Here is a 20772-nt window from a genome sequence, read left to right on the forward strand (position 1 = left end):
GGGAAGACAGGCGAGGAAAGACCAGGGGCGATGCTCTTATTGCCGTCGTAGAGGCAAACACATGCGGGCATCTCCTGTACAGCCCACACGAAAACTTGCGCAGATCGAAGCCTCTGGAACTTGTTGAACGCCTACTGGCCGAGCATCACTGCATCACAGCGATTGAATTCAACGCGAGCTCGAAGCCGCACCGTTCATTGCTGTCAGTAGTAAAACGTAACTGTTCTTTGAAAAGCGTTGCCGTCTGCGGCAGATTCTTTGGTGCGGACGACGCGGCTTTCATGTGCGAGGTGATCAAGTCTTGCTCGCATCTCGAGAGTCTAGCTTTCAAGGTTCTGGATTTTGAGAAGGAATGGGGAATTAAGACAACTTTGTTTGGGAGATCACTTGACCTAGACTGGCATCACTTGACGACCCTCGACGTGGCAGAACTTTCGATGTCCCCTACTGAGGCGAGTTCTCTCATCCATGCTCTCATGGGAAACAAAACTATCACTGACCTGCGCGTCGGACAAGGCGTGTTCGGCTACCGCGACGATGACTCCAACGCGCTCTTTGCCAGCTACCTTGCGAAAGAGGACTCAGCGGTGCAAAAATTGACGCTCAAATCGAATCGCTATTCCGACACGGACTTGCTATTGAGAGAACTCATCGATGCGTTCTGCAAGATGACTTCTTTGGAGGAACTGAATGCGGACATCGTTGTGATGACTCCAGAATTGTAAGTATAGATCACAGTTTATTATGGATCGACGCTATAGCAATCAGACATTTGGCAACACTCATTTCGGGACTTTCGTTGTCAGCGGAGGCAAGGAATACACGCTTTGACAGGCTGAGAACGGAGAGTTGACTGTCTTTATGCCAAAGTAAAATCAGGTTCGAGTGGAAGTGATGGCGCCCTAGACGGGCAGTCACCTTCGGTTCCAGGAAAGAGCACGGGGCAATGACCCCCCACGGCGGGGCACAGCGAAGCGACAGATGGTCGCTCATTCTTAACCTTGTAATAGCCAATGTATCGCATGATACCTTGGCGCTGTACTTTAAATTTCATACCTGAAATTTTCATTTTACCGTTTCACACTTAACGCATGGCCTATATATATATATAGGAGAATCAGTGTTGCGCTGGAGGAAGTTTTTAGTTTTGGAGGTTTCAGTGAAATATAATTTTTTTTTTGCGGACAATGTCTTGCTTGGCCAGCTAGCTCTTTTGCAGGTCCATCCAGAAATAATTACAGCGTAAATCTAAGTGCCCCTGGGAATGCGATGGCGATGATAACGATAAAGATAACTGTTGACAAACGTTTGGCAGGTGATTCCACTTCTAGTTGACGTCGATCAAGTACTGTCGCTCCAGCGCGGTATTGAAAATAAATCAGGCTAATCCGACCCCGAATCCTCTGCCCCAACACAACCATGAAAACATTGTCTCTCATCGACTTCAATTACACGCTGAATGACCTTTTTTAACATGTGTACTCTTCATGGAGAAGAACGAAAATGTAGAAATTGACATAGCTTTTCTTCTCGAACAGTCGTTGAGCAGTACACGGTTAATAACGCGCCATGATTCACTGTGAGGCTTGTATGACCACTATGTCCTGTATGAAAAGCTTGTAGATCCAGTGGTCACTGTCAATCGCCACTTGCTGTAACATACGCGTTCGCCGACCTAAAGCATGGTGGATGCCTTGAACGTCCTTTGCGGATGACGTTGGCTGCGATTGTTCTTCGCGTTAAGGAACGCCAATTCGAGTATGTAATGTGAGTTTTTAAAGTAGTGCTCCGTTTTACTTGATTTCTCTCGTTTTCTTTTCCCTCTTGAGTTTGATTGTTCTTCAGCTAATACGTGTTTTCTATGTGTTTGCCAGCGTGGGTGTGGTCAGCCTCTTCGCCGAAGTGGTCCTTCGGAGCGCCAGACTGCGGAGCCTGAGGTTACCTTCGACGTTCTGCGACTGCTGTGGCTCATTCAGCTACTTTGGTGTCTACACTCCAGATCCCAAAGCCGCGCAATGCATGAAGCCCTGGCTTGCAGCCCTGCGAAGACCAAACTTGCCGCTCAGCAAGCTGTGCATTGATTTGCGGTGCTTCGGCGAAGCTGAGTGCCACGCCTTCTTCAACGCAGTTGCGGAAACAGACGCTCTGAAGTCGGTGGTCGTTCTCTCCTTGCCCGGAATCGACCGGCCGGACAGAGTGTGCTCCACCATCCAGGAGCGAGGACTGAACGACCGAGTGGTCATCCAGTGGCATTACGCGCGCGAAACGAAACGGCTGCAGCAGTGCCCGCAAATCAGCAGCGTAACCGTCAGAATGAGGCATTTGATGCACAATGACAATTCTGCTTTTCAGACAGTTATCTCAGCTCTAGAAGCGGTGGGTGGCTGCGCTCACATAACGTCGCTCCGGCTTAACTGCGATTATTTCAATCGCAGTGTGTTCTCCGCCTTGGCGGCATGTATAAGAGCTGCGTCCAGGCTTACTGATCTAAACATAAACTTCGGTCCCGTTTTTGCCCGTCTGAGAAAAGAGGATCGCGAGGTGCAGTCGGAACTAGTGAGAGCGCTGGCCTCCAATCTCAACCTAGTCAGAGTCAACGTCAAGGGAGTACTGCTGGCCAAGGGCGACTTCAAGCGGCTCGCGTATGGTGCCAGCAAGAGCCTAAACCTCACAGAATTCGCCATGACTCCCGCCTGTATCTTCAGCGCCAGGCATGGTAAAGCGCATGGAGCATTGAAGTGCTGTTGGGTCCACAGGGCCAATGCCTGGACGGGAGAATCCATCGAGAACATCGCTCTGGCCGACATCTTGGTATGACTCAAAGCTATCTTTTGTTGGATCGTTTCTGATCGTAAGTGATTAGCTCGTGTGGACAGTTCACGCGTAGTAAGCGCCGGGTATAGTGTTTTTTGGCGCCAATTGCCGTAGAGAACTCTGGTGCTACGAGTGCACTAGTGGAATAGTAGTGCATTACGCGTATCTAGGGGTGCTGCGAATGTGGCGGCTCCAGCCGCATGCTAATGACAGACAGTTGCACGGATGTGGCCTACAATCTTCCCACTTGTTGCTGCGAACTGTTTTGGGATTTCGTACTGACCATGTGCATCAGCACAATGCGCCATGAGTGCGAAAATTTGCAATGGTTAGGCGCATCTGCAGAGAGTAATTGCTTTGCTGGGTTGGACAACTGTGAGCGCTGAGAAACTTCGGAAATAGCATCACAGATGTCGCCACAAGGTTGGTAGAAGCCACAAGTGAACACAAATAGACAAATGCGGGTAATTAACATCATTCCCTGGGGTAGCTAAATGGTAACAGCCCCTTAGTTTTCTCTAGTAATATTTCTTGAAATCTGTGTGGAATTTCGCCAATTTAAACGTTTATTAGCTGTGTACGCGTTAAAGCCGTACCGAGAGAAAAAATTTTCTATCTTGTTTTTTTCGGCTGCAATAAGTAACTAATGACCCAATATTCGCGGCAGGAAACATCATTTGTTTCAGAGCATCACAGTAATTATTTGCAGTGACCCGTCCAAGTTTCGTTTTCAGAGGGCAACAAAATGTGTGTGGAATTTTGCTAATTTAAAAGTTTATTAGCCATGTACGAGTTGAAGGAATACTGAGGCAAAAAATTTCGATATAACTTTTTTCTGGTAAAGTAAGTAGCTAATGATCCAATAATCACGGCACGCAGCATCATTTGCTTCAGAGTGTGAAAGAATTATTTGGAGTCTTTAACCTAGCGACCGGTACAAGTGCTGGTTTCAAAGAGCAACGAGATGGGCCAAAGAAGGAATTTAAACAAAACTGGGCACGTGATCGCACAAAACTGTGACGTACGCATGCCAGCACGCTCGCTGGCGTGCGAGCTTGGTGTTGCGAGTTCGTCTGCTACATCTGCACGTGCTTTGCGACGTCCTCGCCATCATCGTTGTTCTCGCTTTCGTCCTCAAGCGGCGACTATATCCTGCAGGCGGGAGTCGCCGCCGTATAAGACGTGGCCAATCACTTTTTATTGGATACACTTCAATGCAGCGACTCCCTAGGTACGGCGAGTGACAGTAATTTGCGTACGCACCGCTGGCAGTAGTATGAACCATTCGTCGAGAACGCTTTTGGAATTAAATGTATTTCGGAGCCGAACACAAAGCGGGGTAAAAGTCGGCACATCATCAGGCTTGGCGTACGTAGTCTTTGTGGAAGATCATAGGACCTGTCAAAGATCCGTGGGTTTTGTTTATACCAGGCACGCTCGAAACGAAACGAGCAAATCTGGTTGCTCTTCAACGGGGGCCCATTCTAAGCGTCCAGAGGCGCGCACGAACTCGGACCACTTCTACCGCGTATCGACGCCGACGGTACCGAACTAGGAAGCCAGGCACGCTGGCGATTGCTAGCTGTCCGGTCCGAGGGCGACGTGCTTGCGCTCCGTGCGCAACTCGTAATAGAACACCTATATTCGTCAACGCAATCAACGTCTGCACATTCAATTCGCTCACAATGCACGGTACCATTAGTATTCCCGATGCCGTTGGTAGCGCTCAGAAAACAAACTGGTCAGGCGAGCCGCTTCGCAGAGACGAGTGCAGCGGCGACTGCGCTGTCCGCTTGCGAGTCAAAATCACGCCGACGGTTCACTATTGCGCGCAGGCTTTTATAACATGGATGCTTTCGACTTCGCCTTACCATATGAGTTATTTCGTGTGAGAAACAAATTTTATTTGGTTTTGTGCTGCCGTCAGTGGCGAAAAAAAAAAAAAAGAAAACGAAACACTGGGGCGATCAGAACGGAGAGAAACTTGCTGGCCGGGCCCGCCCCGACGGCAGCGCAAACACGTCACGTAGCGTATTCACGGTTGTTTACAATTCTGCCTTGATGTCGATGTCGCGAGGTGCTGCGTTTTGCGGTTGGCTGCCTGCACGCACTTCAAAATTGATTTTAAATATGTGCTAAGCCAAATTCGACGTTGATATTTCGCAGATGATGTGTGTCTACCCAAATAAATCGATGTCACAGGTTACCTCGACTTGGAAATTTTTTGCCGCTACTCCTTTAACCAAAATATTTAGGAGTGCCACAGACAGATAGGTTCTAATCGCTTTTTTTTTTTGCTTCCTGCATTATAAGTTTTACGATGTTCGGAATGAGTGTCCACATTTCTCAAAGCAGGACCCCACCTTTCAGGAGCTGGGTGAGAGGTCCTCCAGTGTGATGCTTGTACGATTCTTTTTTTCGCTGCCCTATCAGCTATTGAACCGGCCGATGCTGTCTATCGCAGTCCTTTCCATTTACAAGACATATTGAACTCGCTGTGGCCTTCAGATCTGCCATCGCACTTGTGGATCGTGGCGACTGCCGTTCGCACACCCGCAAAAGAAAAGGAAGAAAAAACAGCGAACAAATCTTGTCTTTTTTTTTTCGTGCTCACTCCTTGAAATTGTTTAGCGAATATCATCGTGCATCCAACAATAGAGGTCGCCTGTAATTCTTGCGCAACAGATTACTGTATTCGAAATCTTACGGTTGCAGTCGATGGCGCTTTACTGTAGAACGCTTATAAATCGTTGCTGAGATTTTTTATTCGCAATTTTCCAGATGCTCTGATTCTGGCGCTGCGTTACCGATTTTCATGTTTAGCTCATATGCATTTTCGCGCACACTGTCTGATACCACTCGCGGGTGCAATTTTAAGCGCTTCAAACTTTTGACCCTTTGCAGCCTCATCAACGTTTTTTCGTCTTTAAACCCCACAACGGCTCATTTTCTCTACCTGCAGGAAACGACCAGACGGAATGCCTCCGCCGTCTTGGCCGCAGCTCAGTTTGTGTTTGGCGAGGAAGATGGCGTCGAAGGCGCTCGTTCTATCGAGCTGATGCACGACCATCCTCGTCTGCTCGAAATGGTGAGCGAAGGCGCTGACGTCACCAAGGGCGACGCCAGGGAGATGATCAGCAGCGCCCTGCTTCGTGTTCGCCACTTGAGCCTCGACGAGTTTATGCGAATGACCGGCGTCGTCAAGGAGACGGCGGAATGCCTCGCAGATCCTGGTTCCAGGCGTCAGCTCTGTGACCTGAACCACGATTGCTGGCTGCACATCCGCCGCTTCTTGAAGATATCGGACGTTCTGCAGCCTCGAGCCGATCTATGTGAAAATGGTACAAGGGCTTTCTTACCCTTTTATTTTCCTTGCGGGGGATGAGAGGTCAGCTCGTTTATTACATTAGGTGGAATGTGAATATGAATACCTGTTCGAAAAAAATGATGGATTACAAAAATGGTCGTTTGGCTGCAAAATTACCAGCAGGACGATTTGTTATCAATTTCCTTAGGTATTGCTGCAATAAATCGTCAGCTTCCCAACGGCTAGCTATTTATGAACCTAAGATTAATTTTTCTAGATGTCATATTTTTATTTCACAATATATTGAAGGGCACGGGCGGCTCAAGTTAAGCTGTAAAACTGTTAAGACTACACAGTCCGCAATGACAAACGGAAAAAAGTTACAAAGTGTTACCCTCGATTCAATTATTGCGAATCCAGCAAACCTGACGGTTAATGCGTTGTAAATCGTCCGTACTAGCTTCGGCTGTCTTTCAATGACACCTGGGAGGACAAAGCAAACGCAACTTCTTTCTTTTTATTGTTCCCCTGCTTTACAAATATATAAATTAAGCTGCTGTTTTTGAGTCCCACTTAATCACATAGCTTGCACAATGTTGCTTTTTAAGTCTATTTGCATATGGATGAAAGAGAAAGACTTCAACAAAAGACGAAGGTGCCAGCCAAGTTAGGCAGGACTTGCTACTTCATTGGTATGATTCAAGTGGTACGAACTAGTAACCTGACGCATGAGACTTGTGTAGCCTTTAATAATCGTGTGCGTGCGTGTGAGAGCAGAGGGGAAGTCACATGACAGCTTGTTGTTTTTATCTTTATAATTGAATGAAAGTCAGCGACCTAGGCGATATGACGCAGACTGGCAAGCCCCATGGCGCTACGAACATGTTACTATGAAGGTTTTCCACAATTAAGTTAAGGTTTCGATCACCGGGAGATATGTATAACGTCACTTCATTGTGAAGAAGTCCGTCGGACGGGCTGGGAACATTGTGACAGGGGTTTTAAAAATAGCGCTCGCAAGCGTCTGTGCATAAATAACTAAATAAATATTTGACTAATGAATGCATATCTATGTATAACTTAACTGGTTCATAAGTTCCTGTAAATGAGTAAAATAAATAAATTATTGCTCGCGGTATAGCCAGCCTTTCTATCTTGTACAATAAAGCACACGTAACCAGTTTACATAAATAATGATCCCCCACATGTTTTGGTAATAATGCCTGCATACATTTTCTGAATATTTTCTTGCAGGCTGGAAGTCACCGTCTGCAGAGCAGAGCTTTCAAGCGTTGGAATAGAAGACAGGGCATGTGCCTATGACGTCGACTTACGGCTGAATCAAGAAGTCAATAAAAGATTCAGTCTATGAGTCAATCAATAAATCGTGTCTGTTTCCACAATGGAGAGCAAAGTAGTTTTTGGAAATGCAAATAATCCACTCATGTATTTACTACAGAGTCAACAAACTGGATGTTTTAATTACGCAGACATCTTTATGACATTTCATGATATAGAGAATTGAAATATCGACTGTGCACGTAATAAGCGAGTGTTCTGTGATACTGTGGCGACGTTAAAACATTTTCTTTTTGCCATCCCTAAACTAGCACTTGAAATTGTTAAACCTTAAATAAAACTTTAGTCTTTCCCTACCAAAACGACTATATGGTAATGAAGAATGCCTGTCTGGGGGGACTCTTGGTTCATTTTGACCATCGGGTTGTTCAGAGTAAATCTAAGTACACGAATGTTCTTGCATTTTGCTTCCGTCGAGGGGCGCTCGAGGCGTTCGTTCGCTTGGTGGCGCAACCCACCGCCCCGTTCCAAAGCTACTGCTCATAACATCTATCCATCCATCCACCCCTACAAATTGTTATTGGTTGGGTCTTGTCATCGTCGCTGTACGAATGAATGAGTGCAAGGAGCGCGTCGATTTCGGAGAATAGGTGGGCAAGTGCATTTCGGCCCACGAGGAAAAATGTAAGGGAAAGTTCTGTGCAGTGCCGTCATACCAATTTAGGCACACAAACCTCTCATGACGCCGGAGGCGGAGAGAGACTGGCGTGGAATGCTAACGCCCATCACATGCCCTTATCTCATCGCCACTTCCTACATTCCGTTCCCGTTTCTCGGCATGGCTGGTGTCGTGTTAAGCTGCTATGCTAGTAGCGTTTCGCCAAGTGCTGCCGTCAGCGAGGCCTTGCAAGAAAGCAAGGTGTCATTCCTGTACAAGGGCAACGTCGCGGTCTCACCCAATTGGCGGCTCTCCCGCGTTCCTGATTTTGTATTCTCATCCACACGGCGACGTACACGACACGGTGAATCAACGCACTTTTGTTGAACGAATAATATGGGCCACTGTTGCTCTCCCCGCCTAGCCGTACTCGCAATCAGTGGGGCCAGGTGCTTACCCTTCCCGATACTTAAGGGATCATCGACCCCGTGATCAATATCGTTGACTCCCGTTTACAGACTAAGGTTCTTCCCTAGGTTTACCTGCCACACCACGGTTAGTAAGGAAGCACAATCAGAAAAGCTCTCCGAACGTTTCATGTCGTCATAGTTTTTTCACACCTGACGATTAAAAAGGGATGTATCGTCTTAATTGTGCCGTATAACAAGAAAGGCGAAATCTCGCCCGCCGCATGGGAGGAGGTGCGCAGTGAGGCACCATAGTTGAACGGTGGCAATAATTTATCGTTAAGCTGTGAGCCTCTAAAGTCGGATACAACTGTAGAAAAAAAGGGGGCGTTTACTCCTCCGAGGCGGAGGCACACGGGCACCCACCAATGGGTGCGCACTCTGGACTAACGTCATCAGCCGGACGGCTGGTGAGCCCGCCGACGGAGAAGATGGCCGCCCGCGCTTCGAACTGGGCGAGGTCGCGTCAGCTGTGTGCTTCAGCCCCTCGTCAAAGTGAATTCCAGAACTGTTTGTGATGGTCTATCATGCCGGAAATATTACTACGAACTTAGGATGCGGCATTTGTGCCGCGTGCATTTATTCTGAGCCGTGAACCGGCGAAGGAACATTGCAGCGAGCATCGCTGGCGCTGCGCTACGCTTTGCCTGAAAACTGGATTCCACGGCGACCACTACCAACACACATCCTGTGTATTTGTTCCATATTGTTTTATTTCGCTCCCGAGTGACGTTACGACGAGAAAAGTTTTCCAAAGACTGGTGCCTACTGTTAGCGGCGGGTGTGTTCGTGTACTGTGTCGCTGCTTTTTTCGTCGGACGGAGTGAAGTGATGGAGCAAAACCATTCTCAGGAGAAATCAGAAAAGTGTGCGCGCATGAAACAAACTTACGAGTGCCTCAACAGAAAATATTTGCAGAGGAAGCCTTCTATGCAAAGATTTGTCGCAGTCAACTTAGCGTGAACGATCATTTCAGCAGTGAGATAGCCGAGCGTCTAGCGACGGTGTTCGAGCGTTGTGAAGCACCGCCGACTGATTGCTGTCCTCCAGTGTTCACTGCACGCGCAAGCTGTAGAATGCATGCTGGGAAATTTAATGTTATTCAAAATCAAGAGTATTTATTTAAAACGATGAATGAAGCATTTTTGCACCTTCCTGCCTCGACCATATTCTCGCCCCAGGTTTGTAATGGTTGCGATAAATTTATTGTTCTATATAAGTACTTTTTCAATAGCAACTAATTCATTTTAAGCTTGGAAAACGAGTAGTAAATACGCCGTGTACATGTAAACAAGCGCCAAAGCCATGCAGAGCTGTTCTTTCTACTTTTGTCACTTGCAATGAAGCGAAAGGGCAGACGACGGGCAGCGCTGTACAAGGCACGGGGTTTTTTTTTCGTCGCTATCCGGCATGTGCTGAAGCACATGAGAGCTCTACTAAAGCAGTCATCAAAATACAGAAGTCTTTATTTATGCCGAGAATTACGCGCTTAAGGAGCACGATTTTTCGAGCGGGACTATTTTAGTCGCGGAGGCAATCGGCTGTCGCGCTTCGGTCATCTGGGCGGGGCCTCCCCTTTTTCTAAAGTTGTATCCGGCTATAGTTGGTCGGGATTTTCCGTGGGCTCGCGCTTATCGAAAAACGGCACTGCCACCTTAAGGCCGCAGCCACTCAGGCAGACATGAAATGGCAGCTGGAAGAGTGCTTTGTCTTTGAGTTTCAACGTAACATGATAATGCTTTCTCGTAAATTCAAATTACAATCCGAATCTTTCATGTCTACAGCTGGTGTGTAAGACGTACTTTACGAATATTGTGGTGCAATTTACTTACGAGAAATTCATTTAGTTTAATGAGGCACTTGCGCTTTGCAGAGGGTCCGGGAGAATGCGGAGGTATGCTGCAATTCTGCACACGCACGTGTGCGCGTGGCGTACGTCGCTTGTGGTAGTGCCTATTTAACGTCGTCAAACGTAAGTTGGAGTTGTGGGACTTGTCTGACGTCGGTTGTATTTGGCAGTTGGAGGCACATCCTGAGCTGGCGTTAAAGATTAATTTTTTTTTTACTGCCAGTTGCGTCAATACGTCACGACATTTTCAGGTGGTGCTACGGACAATGAATATTCTCCGGCACGAGACGGTTCGTATAGGTGGGACAGTTCAGCTGGAAACACGGGTAACTTTTCCGGTTCTTCGTGACCTTGGTTCGCAGCACAATATGGGGCTCTGATATACGAGCACCGTCATCCTCCCTTTGAAAGGGCTTCGCGTTCAAGCAGCAAGTGCAGTTGGCAGCACTAAATGATTCATTTTGTTACTGCCGGTGAGCTGGTTTCGCTATCGCAGCAATTCTGTGCCTCTCCTGTGCCGCTAACTGCAAGACTGCAGCCCTATCGTTGAGCGACTTTGTGTGTGCATTTTTGTGCGCTTGGGTTATAGAGGAGAAGAAATGTACTCAGTGTGGAGATGTGGAGATGAGGACATATATTCAGTGCTTTAGCTGCTTGTCGTCATGTCACCCCAGACAGGAGTGCTCGGGTGTGGCTGAGGGCCCTTTTTCGGCCGTGGGCGCAAAAAGGAGAGCAAAGGGGCGATGCAAAATATGCAGATCAGTGCATGTGTCCCAGTGTAGTTCTAATCAGTTAGCCATTCACGAAAAGCTATCATTGCTGCATTCCATTTGCGAGCAAGTCGAGTCTCTTTCCTTAATTCCCCCTAAGATAGACCGAGTTGCTGGGCCTGAAGTCAGATCGTAGCAGCGAATGCGAAAATGCAGTAAATACACTACTATAGGTTGAATTCCTCTTAAACAAATACGATTTATTGCTGTAAGAATCAGCAACACGTGACAAAAACGTATCTGCATTGCCATTGAGAGTGGCGATACTTGAGGACCAGGTCGTTTCACAAGAAGCTATCGTTCAAAACCTTCGAAGTAAAATAAACGCCTCGGAGCAGTATAACGTACAGGTCCTCGAACCTCGAAATTTATGGATTATCCCGAAGTCCCAGCGAAAACGTGACTGCAACTGTCTCCGGACTGGCCATTCCGCTGGGCATTGACTCATTCCTTCCAGGCCGTGTTCTAACCGTGCGCTGTTTTCTCGAGAGGGCAAGAAACCAGCGCCTATTTTGGTGCTCTTTCTTTCGGCAGACATAGGGGACAATTGGCTGACAAAGCTGAAAAAATTACATGCTTTGGTGCAGGAAAATGAGCCCTCGATTTTCTTTGTCGAAAACCTGACAAAATACAACAGAGAATTGCTCTGGGCGACGAAGCCAAAGGCTAAGGAAGTGAGTTTGAAGTTGTTGTGGGCCAAACACGGCAAAATTTATGCTCCGAAGACAGAAGGTGACCCGGTTGTGCATATAATGGGTGTTTCTGATTTGAGTCAGCTAGCCTAGCCGCTTCTTTTTTTCATTTGCATTTTGCTGTTATGTCTGTTGTGTCTTTGTTCCATCCCTGTGTGCGAACAATTTCGTGATTTTCCTTCTCTCTCTAATATCTTTTGAAAAGATGGTGGAAGTGCTTTCACTGTTTTTCATATAAACGAGCTCAGTATTCACTAACACTGCATTAAATTTTGTTTCCAAGTTCATATCCAACTTTTCTGGACACATACCAACTAGCGCACCAAGCGGCCCCGGAACGAAGCTAGCGGGTTTTCAATGAAACGAGCGGGTTTTTCGTGAATAGCTAAAGCTGCAGGTCGATTATTGAAAAAGTCAGGCGAAAGGCATGTTCTTGAAGACAATTCACACGAGCGAAACGCAGTGATCAATCACGCTTTGGCAAACAGATTTTTTTCCCAGGGCGGTGAAAGATTCAGCAATTGAAGCGTATGGAAACTACAAAAATTTGTACTCTATTTCCGAGACAAAAGTGGTAGGTGTGAAAAAGCTACGTCTGCTATCGTTATAGCCGCTACAGAGTATGTATAGTCTGGAGACTCGGCTTTTGATTGATGCCGGTATCAGCTTTCTACGCATGGCATAACACTGTGCCAAAAAGCGATTCTTGAAACGCAGTCGTTCATGTTCACGTGGTATGTTTAAAGACCCGAGCGTATCACTTGCGGACGCGTTTTAAGCCGTGGCCGAGTCGTTTAATCGCTCGCACCTACCGTTCCGCGCTATGATGGTGGCGGCTCGATACCGCGCTACATACATGGTGTTTTTTAACGCCACGGAGGACTGAGTTCGACCATCTCCCACCAGATGACCGAAACACGAAACACAAGATTAGGTTTCAGTTTTGGTTTTTTCAGGAGTGCTCTTCAAACTATACATTTTGTACTTTCACTTCCTAAAACGTAGCAATAAGTTGCTTATTTTTTAACTCATCGCTTTTATTAACAGATGTTATTCCTTGGACAACATTCCAGCAGGCATGCGCACGTCTTTGTGTTACATTAAGAAAAATCTATCTTGCCTTGTATTATGACAACTAGGGAGTTCTGGACATTGCACCTTCACCATCCTGTTGAACTACGCGGCAGTGCACCTGTGTAACTTAATGAGCAAAAATGTAAACAATTTTATTTCTATGTAATAGCCGAGTATCAATAAGTTCCAGCTGTCAGCGCCAAGAGCGCAGTCTCTTGTTAGAACATATACTTTTATGGCCCTTAGTGCGAAGATTGGTGGGTGGTTAAAGCAGTGTTATGGTCGGGGTTGCGCGGTTATGTCGCACGACAGGAGCAAATGGTTTTTCCCTCTCTAAGCAGAGGGCACATTGACTTGTAGAAGCGACAAATTTAAACCGCAAAACGATTTATTACAGCTGGAGTTTGAATGGTAATTGCAGAGTGAGTGTCATTCAGTTTGTTTGCACGCGTATGTTTTTGTGAGGTAACAGGGAAGGAGGGGGAGTGTATATGCGCGTGCACGCCATGAGCATGCGTGCGTGTGTACTTGGATTTGCGTGTGCGTGCGTGTTTACGTCTTTGTATCTGTGTATGCGCGCACACGATGCGTGTATGCGTGTGCGAGCATACGCGTGTTTGTGTGTACATGCAGTTACGTGTGCGTACGGACAATTTTGGGCGTGTGTTCATACGTGGGCACGTGTTTTTAGTGTTGTCGTGCTTTGAGTGTTATCTTTTTTCCAACGCAAGCTCGCCTTACAATGTGTTGTATTCGCGATTCAGTCTTTTTGAACCGCCTAGGTTCTTCCTGTCACTACAACGTGACAGTATAAACGTGGTACGTTTTTACTGAACGCACAGTGGGAAATGGACTAGGACTTTTGTTCGGCGTGTGCGTTTGCACATTTACCGCAATAATTTATTAATCATAACCTATTATTCAATTTAGCATGTTGTAAAAGACAGCAACCTTATATTAACAAGAGGTCTTAAGAATAAAGAAAACTTCCCATCCCGCTCCCGTGTGTAGGGTAGCAAACCGGTTAAGCTAAACTGGTTAACCTCCCTGCCTTTTCTTCTTCACTTTTTCCTTCCTTCCTTCCCAAATGGTTAATAGTCAGCTCTCACCTCATGGCAAGGAAGGAAATTTAAATAAAAAAATATCCTAATACGCTTCATCTGAGTTCCCCCTATGCAAGCTGATACCGACCTGAAGGTGGTTCGTATAGAGGGTCCTTGACATGTCCAACCGTCGAACAAAGGGTTATTCCGAATGTTTCGTTTCAGGAAGGCGTGTTTCCTTTCTGCCCTTCACTCCCGTTCGCAAACACGCATAAGACGAAAGTGCTGCGTGAAGAGCGTCGTTACTACAAACCCACGAGCTACCGTAACTCACCTCGCCTATATCGCTGTCATTTGAGCTTAGATAAGAAATGAACATTTTAAATCGACGCATCGCGAACCTGAGAAGAGCTGGTGGGACCAGCCACCTCCAGCTAGGTTTCCTTCATTTCGTACTTCTTCCTATAGCGGCTAATAGCTCACGGAGCAGAGCGCTGAGTGTGGAAATGGCTGACAAGGTGCTGTATGCTGTCTCGTCACCCACCGAAGATTGCACGCCGCGCTGCTGGCCATCCCTAGGAAATTGTACATGCGACGCCCAGCCATTTGCAGCACAGCAACATTGTTTTGCGATGGGAGAGTAGAGAGGAGAGACAGGGTGCTTATGGAGATGAAGACCCGCAGTTTTCTGCAGCAATCTAGGACTGAACAAATAAATGCCTTCGTTTATTGAGAAAAAGGAGGAGCAAACATCGGTGGAAGAATGTCTCAGCGCATTGGGAAAGGAGCGGGGGACAATACGAGGAAAAGCGCGATTCCGCGTGGCAGGCGAAGTCGCAGTTTAGGGTCGATAGAGTATAAGCGACAGTTGGCGAAGCCGATTGAACTCCAGTGTAGATGTCTGATTTGGCAAGTAAATGATTGGAGCCACCAACCAGCATCGGTCCTTAGCGTTAGCATATAAGCACTCGCCGTTATTGGTAATAAACCTTTATTGAATACCAATCTTGACAATTACTTACTCATCGTCCATACCTCGCTGCGTATTCCTCAGTGGCAGGCTCTGTGGATTACAGCTGTACTGTCGCGACAAGTTGCGACTATGCCATGACTCTTGCGGTTACGGTTGCCATGCTCCTGGCTCTTGCGATTACGAGAATACTATAAACAAGAGTTTACTGCACAAATTAGAGAACAGAGATTTTAGAACAGCGTTTCTCGCCTTACATACGCTCAGCGCAAGAACTTTTGTTTGCAGTATGTTACGGTGCGCGTCCCTTCAAGACAGAAACGCGAACGCAAATATAAGAACGCTTTAGAAGGCAGAGTGCCGTCTTGGACCTCGTGCCAAACATATCCAAGCCAACAATCAATTAGCAACCATGCTGTCGTTTCTGTGCAGGTTGGTTATATACTTAGGCTTCTTCAGTGACAGTCCCAGCCGCCGCCTAGGGGAGCGAGTGAAGCCGCCGGCGGCCATATTCCCAAAGGAAAAAGAGGGCGGCTACAGTTTGTGGGCGCGGTATACGCTCCGTGCTCCCTTCGCTTGCAGTTCCGCGATGAAAAGCAAAATTAAACCCCTTTAAGAAGTATCTCAGTCCGCCGTTGTGTGTCGCAGTTGTCGAAAAAAGAAATGGGTCATGGTGGCGGTTGCCTTGTGTTCTGTGTATAATAGTTTGCTAGAACTGAAAAGTTGTATTTTCTGTTTTCATCATTGAGTAACCTGCCTCTTCCGTCGGCAATGTGCTGCCCTTTTGTCGATACGTGGTGCCTGCCCGTATTGGCGGCGACATGATCTCAATATACAGTATCCTTATTCCATTTCTTAAAAAATCACTATTTGTGTAAATGAGCCTTCAAGTCGCTGATGATGAAGCTGTTGATGGTTTAAAGTTTGGAATGAGCGTTTTTGGTTAAAACGTAGAAAACGAGAAAATATTCAACGGTGGGTCTCATTTTTGTCCAGGGTCTCAGTTTTAATCGATTAGAGTCAGTGAAAGCATCTTTACAATAAAGCTAAGGCGACGATCTCCTCGCAGCCGCATGCCCACATGAGCTTTCATGAGAGTAGCCTGCCAAAGTTAAAATCATGTGTCAGCCATCGGTTCAAGCACCCTTTACTTTTATTTTTCACTTCTGCGTCCATTCTGGCTGCGTCCGCGAAGAAAACGAGTAGTGGGAAGGCAGATAAATCGAAGCTGGTGGGGGGAGGTGGTAGGATAATGGTTAGCCTGCCAAGCTCCCAAATTCAGAATGATGTGAATACTTCAGCACAAATCCCGATGGCTTGTTTGTGAAGACAGCTTTCTGTGCTCTCTGGAGACGGTGTAGCTCAGAATGAGACTGCGGCCTGACGGCAACGGTCGCCGTCAGTGTAACAGTATAAGCCGGCGTGCAAGGTCGGACCTAATGCCGAAAGTACATTCAGAGCGAATACAGCATGCTCCTGTCGACAAAATGAAGTGATGAACAATGAGCGGTGTTTCTGAACGAGGCTGTAGACCGAACAGGGCCACGTTTCTATGCTGGTGACCAGCGGAAATGAACATCGACAGCATGTTAGATAGCGTGTAATCGATACTTCATTAATGTCGTTGCGTGTTTGTGTCAAGCACGAGCGAGTAGTTTAAGCGATGAAACTGGAGAGAAAGAGGTGAGCGAAGTCTCCGAAGAGTACTTGATTATAGCCATACTGAAGTCAACGCCGCGGTGTAGAAGGCCTGCGACTTCTGTTGCTCAGGTAGTCAGAAAGGCTTGAGTGATAGCATACCGTTGGGCGTATTAGGTAACCACAGGGATAGACCCGCCCTTTGCGTAAATAAAGAAATGGAAAGAGCCGAGTGAGTTGGACGGCCTTTTAGAGCTGTGGCATAGTTCACAAAATGAATGTGGCGAAGTATCACGCACAAGATAGTATATTCCAACCTAAATTAAACACCGTGGCCATACGTTCGCGACACGCGATGGTGGCCTCCCACCAGGACATCAGAGATTTGCGGCGATGAAATTTACATTCTGTGCTTGATAATAAATACGAGCACATCTGATACGTCCGAGGGACGTTTTGACAGTACAAGATCAACCCCCCCCCCCCAAAAAAAAAAGAAGAAGAAAAGTAAGCTTGCAAATAGTGACAATTAAAGATCGAGTACTACGGCGTTTGTTGATATTGTTCAGGATGATGTCAGCGCTTCATTCTAAATAAATGAGTTCAAGTTACTCTTATTTGCATCACAATGACGTTTGTAATCAAGCAAAAAATTGAAAGCATTTCCTTAGAAGGTGCCTAAGTACTCTGTGTAGATTACGTATGACATTGATAGCAAGAATACAACATTAATGGAGAATATAATTTAGAAAATTTTCACTTAATGATGCAGCATAGTAAAAATGAAGTACCTCCACAGTATGGTTGTGGAAGGCGCAAATAACGAACTGGCAGAAGGAAACCAGTCTTTTAAGTCTGTAGTGATCTGGATAGACCATTCGCGTCTTGGCAACAGGATAAGGTCTCTACTGAAGGAAGATAGTCTAGTGGGCAAATCGGCCGGTTGGCTCTCGTAAATTAGAAATACCGTAAAGAACGCGGTGACGTCACGACGACTCGCCACCGTACGCCTGCAAATAAATACTTTTTTACAGTGAAGCTTTCTTTGCTTCATCCTGCGACTTTTCCACCGATGCTGTTGCTTTCTTGCACGCCGTGTCGGAGGAAGGTTCGCAGCGTGCACATACATGTAAAGAGCGTGGAAAAAAGAAAAGGGGGTGCAAGAAACTCGTTTGGACCTTTCCATCGCCTGACATGTGCACAGCGCCCTCTGGAGCTCCCTGGATGTCACCACATTAGCGTCTTGAGAGCTCTAATCAGCCGTGACCCTCCGCGAATGCCTTTTAGAAATCGTAGAGCTCACCTTCCTACTAACGTGCAAATCGAAAGGGGAGCTAGATTCAAGGCTAGCGAGGAGGATAAGAGGAGGCAGAGAATGGTTAGAACTGACACAGTCGCGAATCGACTGCATAGCAGCTTTGCCACTCTCGCAGTTCCTATAGAGGAGTAGAGTGTGGGAGATGGAAAGTCTCACCTTTAAGTATTATAATAATATTATTTTTCATTAATCAATTTCATTGCAAGGCTTGATAATTTCTTTGGATAATTAAATTTAATTATGCAATTAGGAGGAATGCAAACGATAATCTCGGTATTTCCAAGCGACGTCAAACAACGCTACCTCGGTTATGTCCAGCTATGTACAACGGTGGACCCGCTTCAAGAAATCAAAACGTTCAGCACATCCACAACCTAGGTCCTTCCAACTTTATTTGTCTTGGTGACTTCAACGCACCGGGCATACATTGGCCGTCTCTATGGACGTGCGGTCATGATGCCACTTTCGATAAAGAACTTACAAATTTTAGCTTAAACTTGGGGCTTACGCAGATCGTTTGCTAGCCTACCAGGCAGAAGGCTCTCCGGGACTTGTTACTTTCTTAGCTCAAACCTTGCCGCGAATGATTACACTTGTGAAGTGGTAGAAGGCATTTCTGATCACAAGGCTGTTTTTGTTTCCCTTCCGTGCATTTTTCCTAAACCATTCTTCGTTCTTATTACATTCCACGATTTCAATCACGCTGACGACTGTTATATTCCAGATACATTGGCTGATGTCTTCGACACTTTTGAAACACTCAGTGTATCAAGTGACGTGAATGTTCTCGGGACATATTTTGAAAGTATTGTCATGTTATGTATTGAACACTTCATTCCTATCAAAACACAAAAGAAAAATGCTAAAATTCCTTGGATGAACAGAGATGTACTACATATTTCACGTCGTGTCCGCAGGCTTAGACGATTGAAGGACTCCCATAACCCCGTACACATTGCTAGGTTTGCTAAGGCGAAGGAGGATCTTCGTACAAAAACCAAATCAGCTGAAGACATTTTTTATAGCATGCAGCTGCCGCTTCTATTGAAAAGTAACCCGCATAAGTTCTGGCTTCCCATTTTTCCTCGTGACAGCTCTTGTAGATCTTTATGTGTGAACAATGCAATGACTAGTGATTAATTATTAATCTTCAACGCCTTCAACGCATACTTTAAATCCCTTTTTACTTGCGATACTGACATTGTTCCTCCTTTTTCAAACGTTCATCCAACTTGCCCCATTAATGATATCTTAGCACAGATGGTGTCTTAAACCTAATAATAAATCTTGAGTCAGAGAAAAATGAAGGGCCTGGTGAAATCCCGAATTCTATTCTCGTTCGGTATGCCTTATGGACTTCACGCTAGCTTACTCTAATCTTAAGTGAATCATTAACTTCCGGCATATTACCTTCGTCATGGAAGATGGCTAAGGCGCTTCCGTTACATAAGTCAGGTAGTAAGCAACATCTTTCTAACTACCAGCCAATATCTTTAACACCATATTCATCCAAAATACTAGAGCATGTAATATACAAACACATTATAAAATTTCTTGAATCTTAAATCATTAGCTCTAATATACAGCGTGGATTCAGACGCTGATTTAGCACAATAACACAACTTGTCGAGTTCACGCATGACATAGCTTCTAACCTGTATGAGGAATTTCAAATTGACTCTGTATTCATAGATCTTTCCAAAGCTTTCGACACCGTACTTCGCTCATAACTCCTGTCCAAACTTAATGCAATTCTTAACAACCTTCAATCAGTGAACTGGATGGAGAGCTTTTTGTTTCACCTCTCTCAATTCGTAAGCTTTAACTCGATCAATTCCTCGGTGGGGGATCTGTCATCTGGCGTCCCTAAAGGATCCGTCCCCTCGGTCCTCTTCTTTCCTTTTTATAAAAATAATATTATACCACGTGGGATATCATCTAAAATCCGAATGTATGCGGACGACTGCGCATTATATGACGTCATTTCATCTCCCTTTGATCATGTTCGCCTTACTGAATCATTCGTCAGATGTTGCAAATGGTGTGAAACATGGCAAATGAATAATAACTTCGGTAAGATTATCGTTATGTCCATCGCTAATAAAACTAGCCCGTTCTTTTTCAGCTACAAGTTTAATGATAATTTATTTCAACGCTTTTCTGAATATAAATATCTTGGTCTCACTTTCACCACATACCTGTCCTGGTCAAAGCACGTTGATTTCATTACGACTAATGCTCTACAAAAACCGGGGTATTTACGTCGTACGCTGTCTAATTCTCCGCGGGACACTAAGTTATTGTTATATGAAGTATTGTTCGCCCTATACTTGAGTATTGTAGTATCGTTTGGAATTCCCTACAAGCAGTACGGAATAGACAGAGTTGAGGCCGTCCAAACGAAAGCCATTAGATTTATCTACTGACGTTATGACCACCAGTTCTCCCCATCGTCAGTCGTGTCCTCAGTCAACCTAAAATCGTTCGCCGAACAGCGACACGTAAATTCTTTAAATTTGGTTTTCACGACATTATTCAATCGTCTTGTCGCCTCTCCAGTAATGAATATCTCACCTTTGCGAAAATCTCTTCTAGTAGGAGACATCACGCACTTAACATTACACCTTCTTTTGCGCGCACTAATACTTTTAAGTGTAGCTTTTTCCCTCAAACAACTGAAACTTGGAATTCGCTACCAAGAACCAACCTTTCTCTCCCATTAGAAGAATTCTTGCCTGTGCGCCTTCAGCATTGCGCTTAACTTTCTTTCTTGTTTGTTTGTTGTATTTCTTTTTTTTGTATTATATTGTATTATCCACTCTTGCAATAGCCCCCGCAGGGGCTGCAGTACGTGACAATAAAATAAATAAATT

The 20772-nt window shown here is 45.8% G+C and overlaps 1 protein-coding gene across 1 annotated transcript; it reads left to right on the top strand.

The window, feature by feature from the left end:
* Positions 1 to 476: 476 nt before the first annotated feature.
* Positions 477 to 7451, top strand: LOC129383410 (uncharacterized). Its single transcript, XM_055067978.2, has 4 exons — positions 477 to 721; positions 1875 to 2811; positions 5777 to 6155; positions 7376 to 7451. The coding sequence occupies exons 1-4, from the start codon at positions 477 to 479 to the stop codon at positions 7420 to 7422; spliced, it is 1608 nt and encodes a 535-aa protein (XP_054923953.2). The 3' UTR covers positions 7423 to 7451.
* Positions 7452 to 20772: the final 13321 nt, after the last annotated feature.

This window comes from Dermacentor andersoni, chromosome 8 (genome assembly GCF_023375885.2).
Source record: "Dermacentor andersoni chromosome 8, qqDerAnde1_hic_scaffold, whole genome shotgun sequence".
NCBI classification, from domain to species: domain Eukaryota; kingdom Metazoa; phylum Arthropoda; class Arachnida; order Ixodida; family Ixodidae; genus Dermacentor; species Dermacentor andersoni.

Excerpts from the sequence above, each read along its gene's own strand:
- LOC129383410 (XM_055067978.2), top strand. The coding sequence starts at position 477 with ATGGGAAACAAAACTATCACTGACCTGCGCGTCGGACAAGGCGTGTTC. Across the intron at positions 722-1,874 it reads GTTGTGATGACTCCAGAATT|CGTGGGTGTGGTCAGCCTCT; the intron begins GTAAGTATAGAT and ends TGTGTTTGCCAG. Across the intron at positions 6,156-7,375 it reads AGCCGATCTATGTGAAAATG|GCTGGAAGTCACCGTCTGCA; the intron begins GTACAAGGGCTT and ends ATTTTCTTGCAG.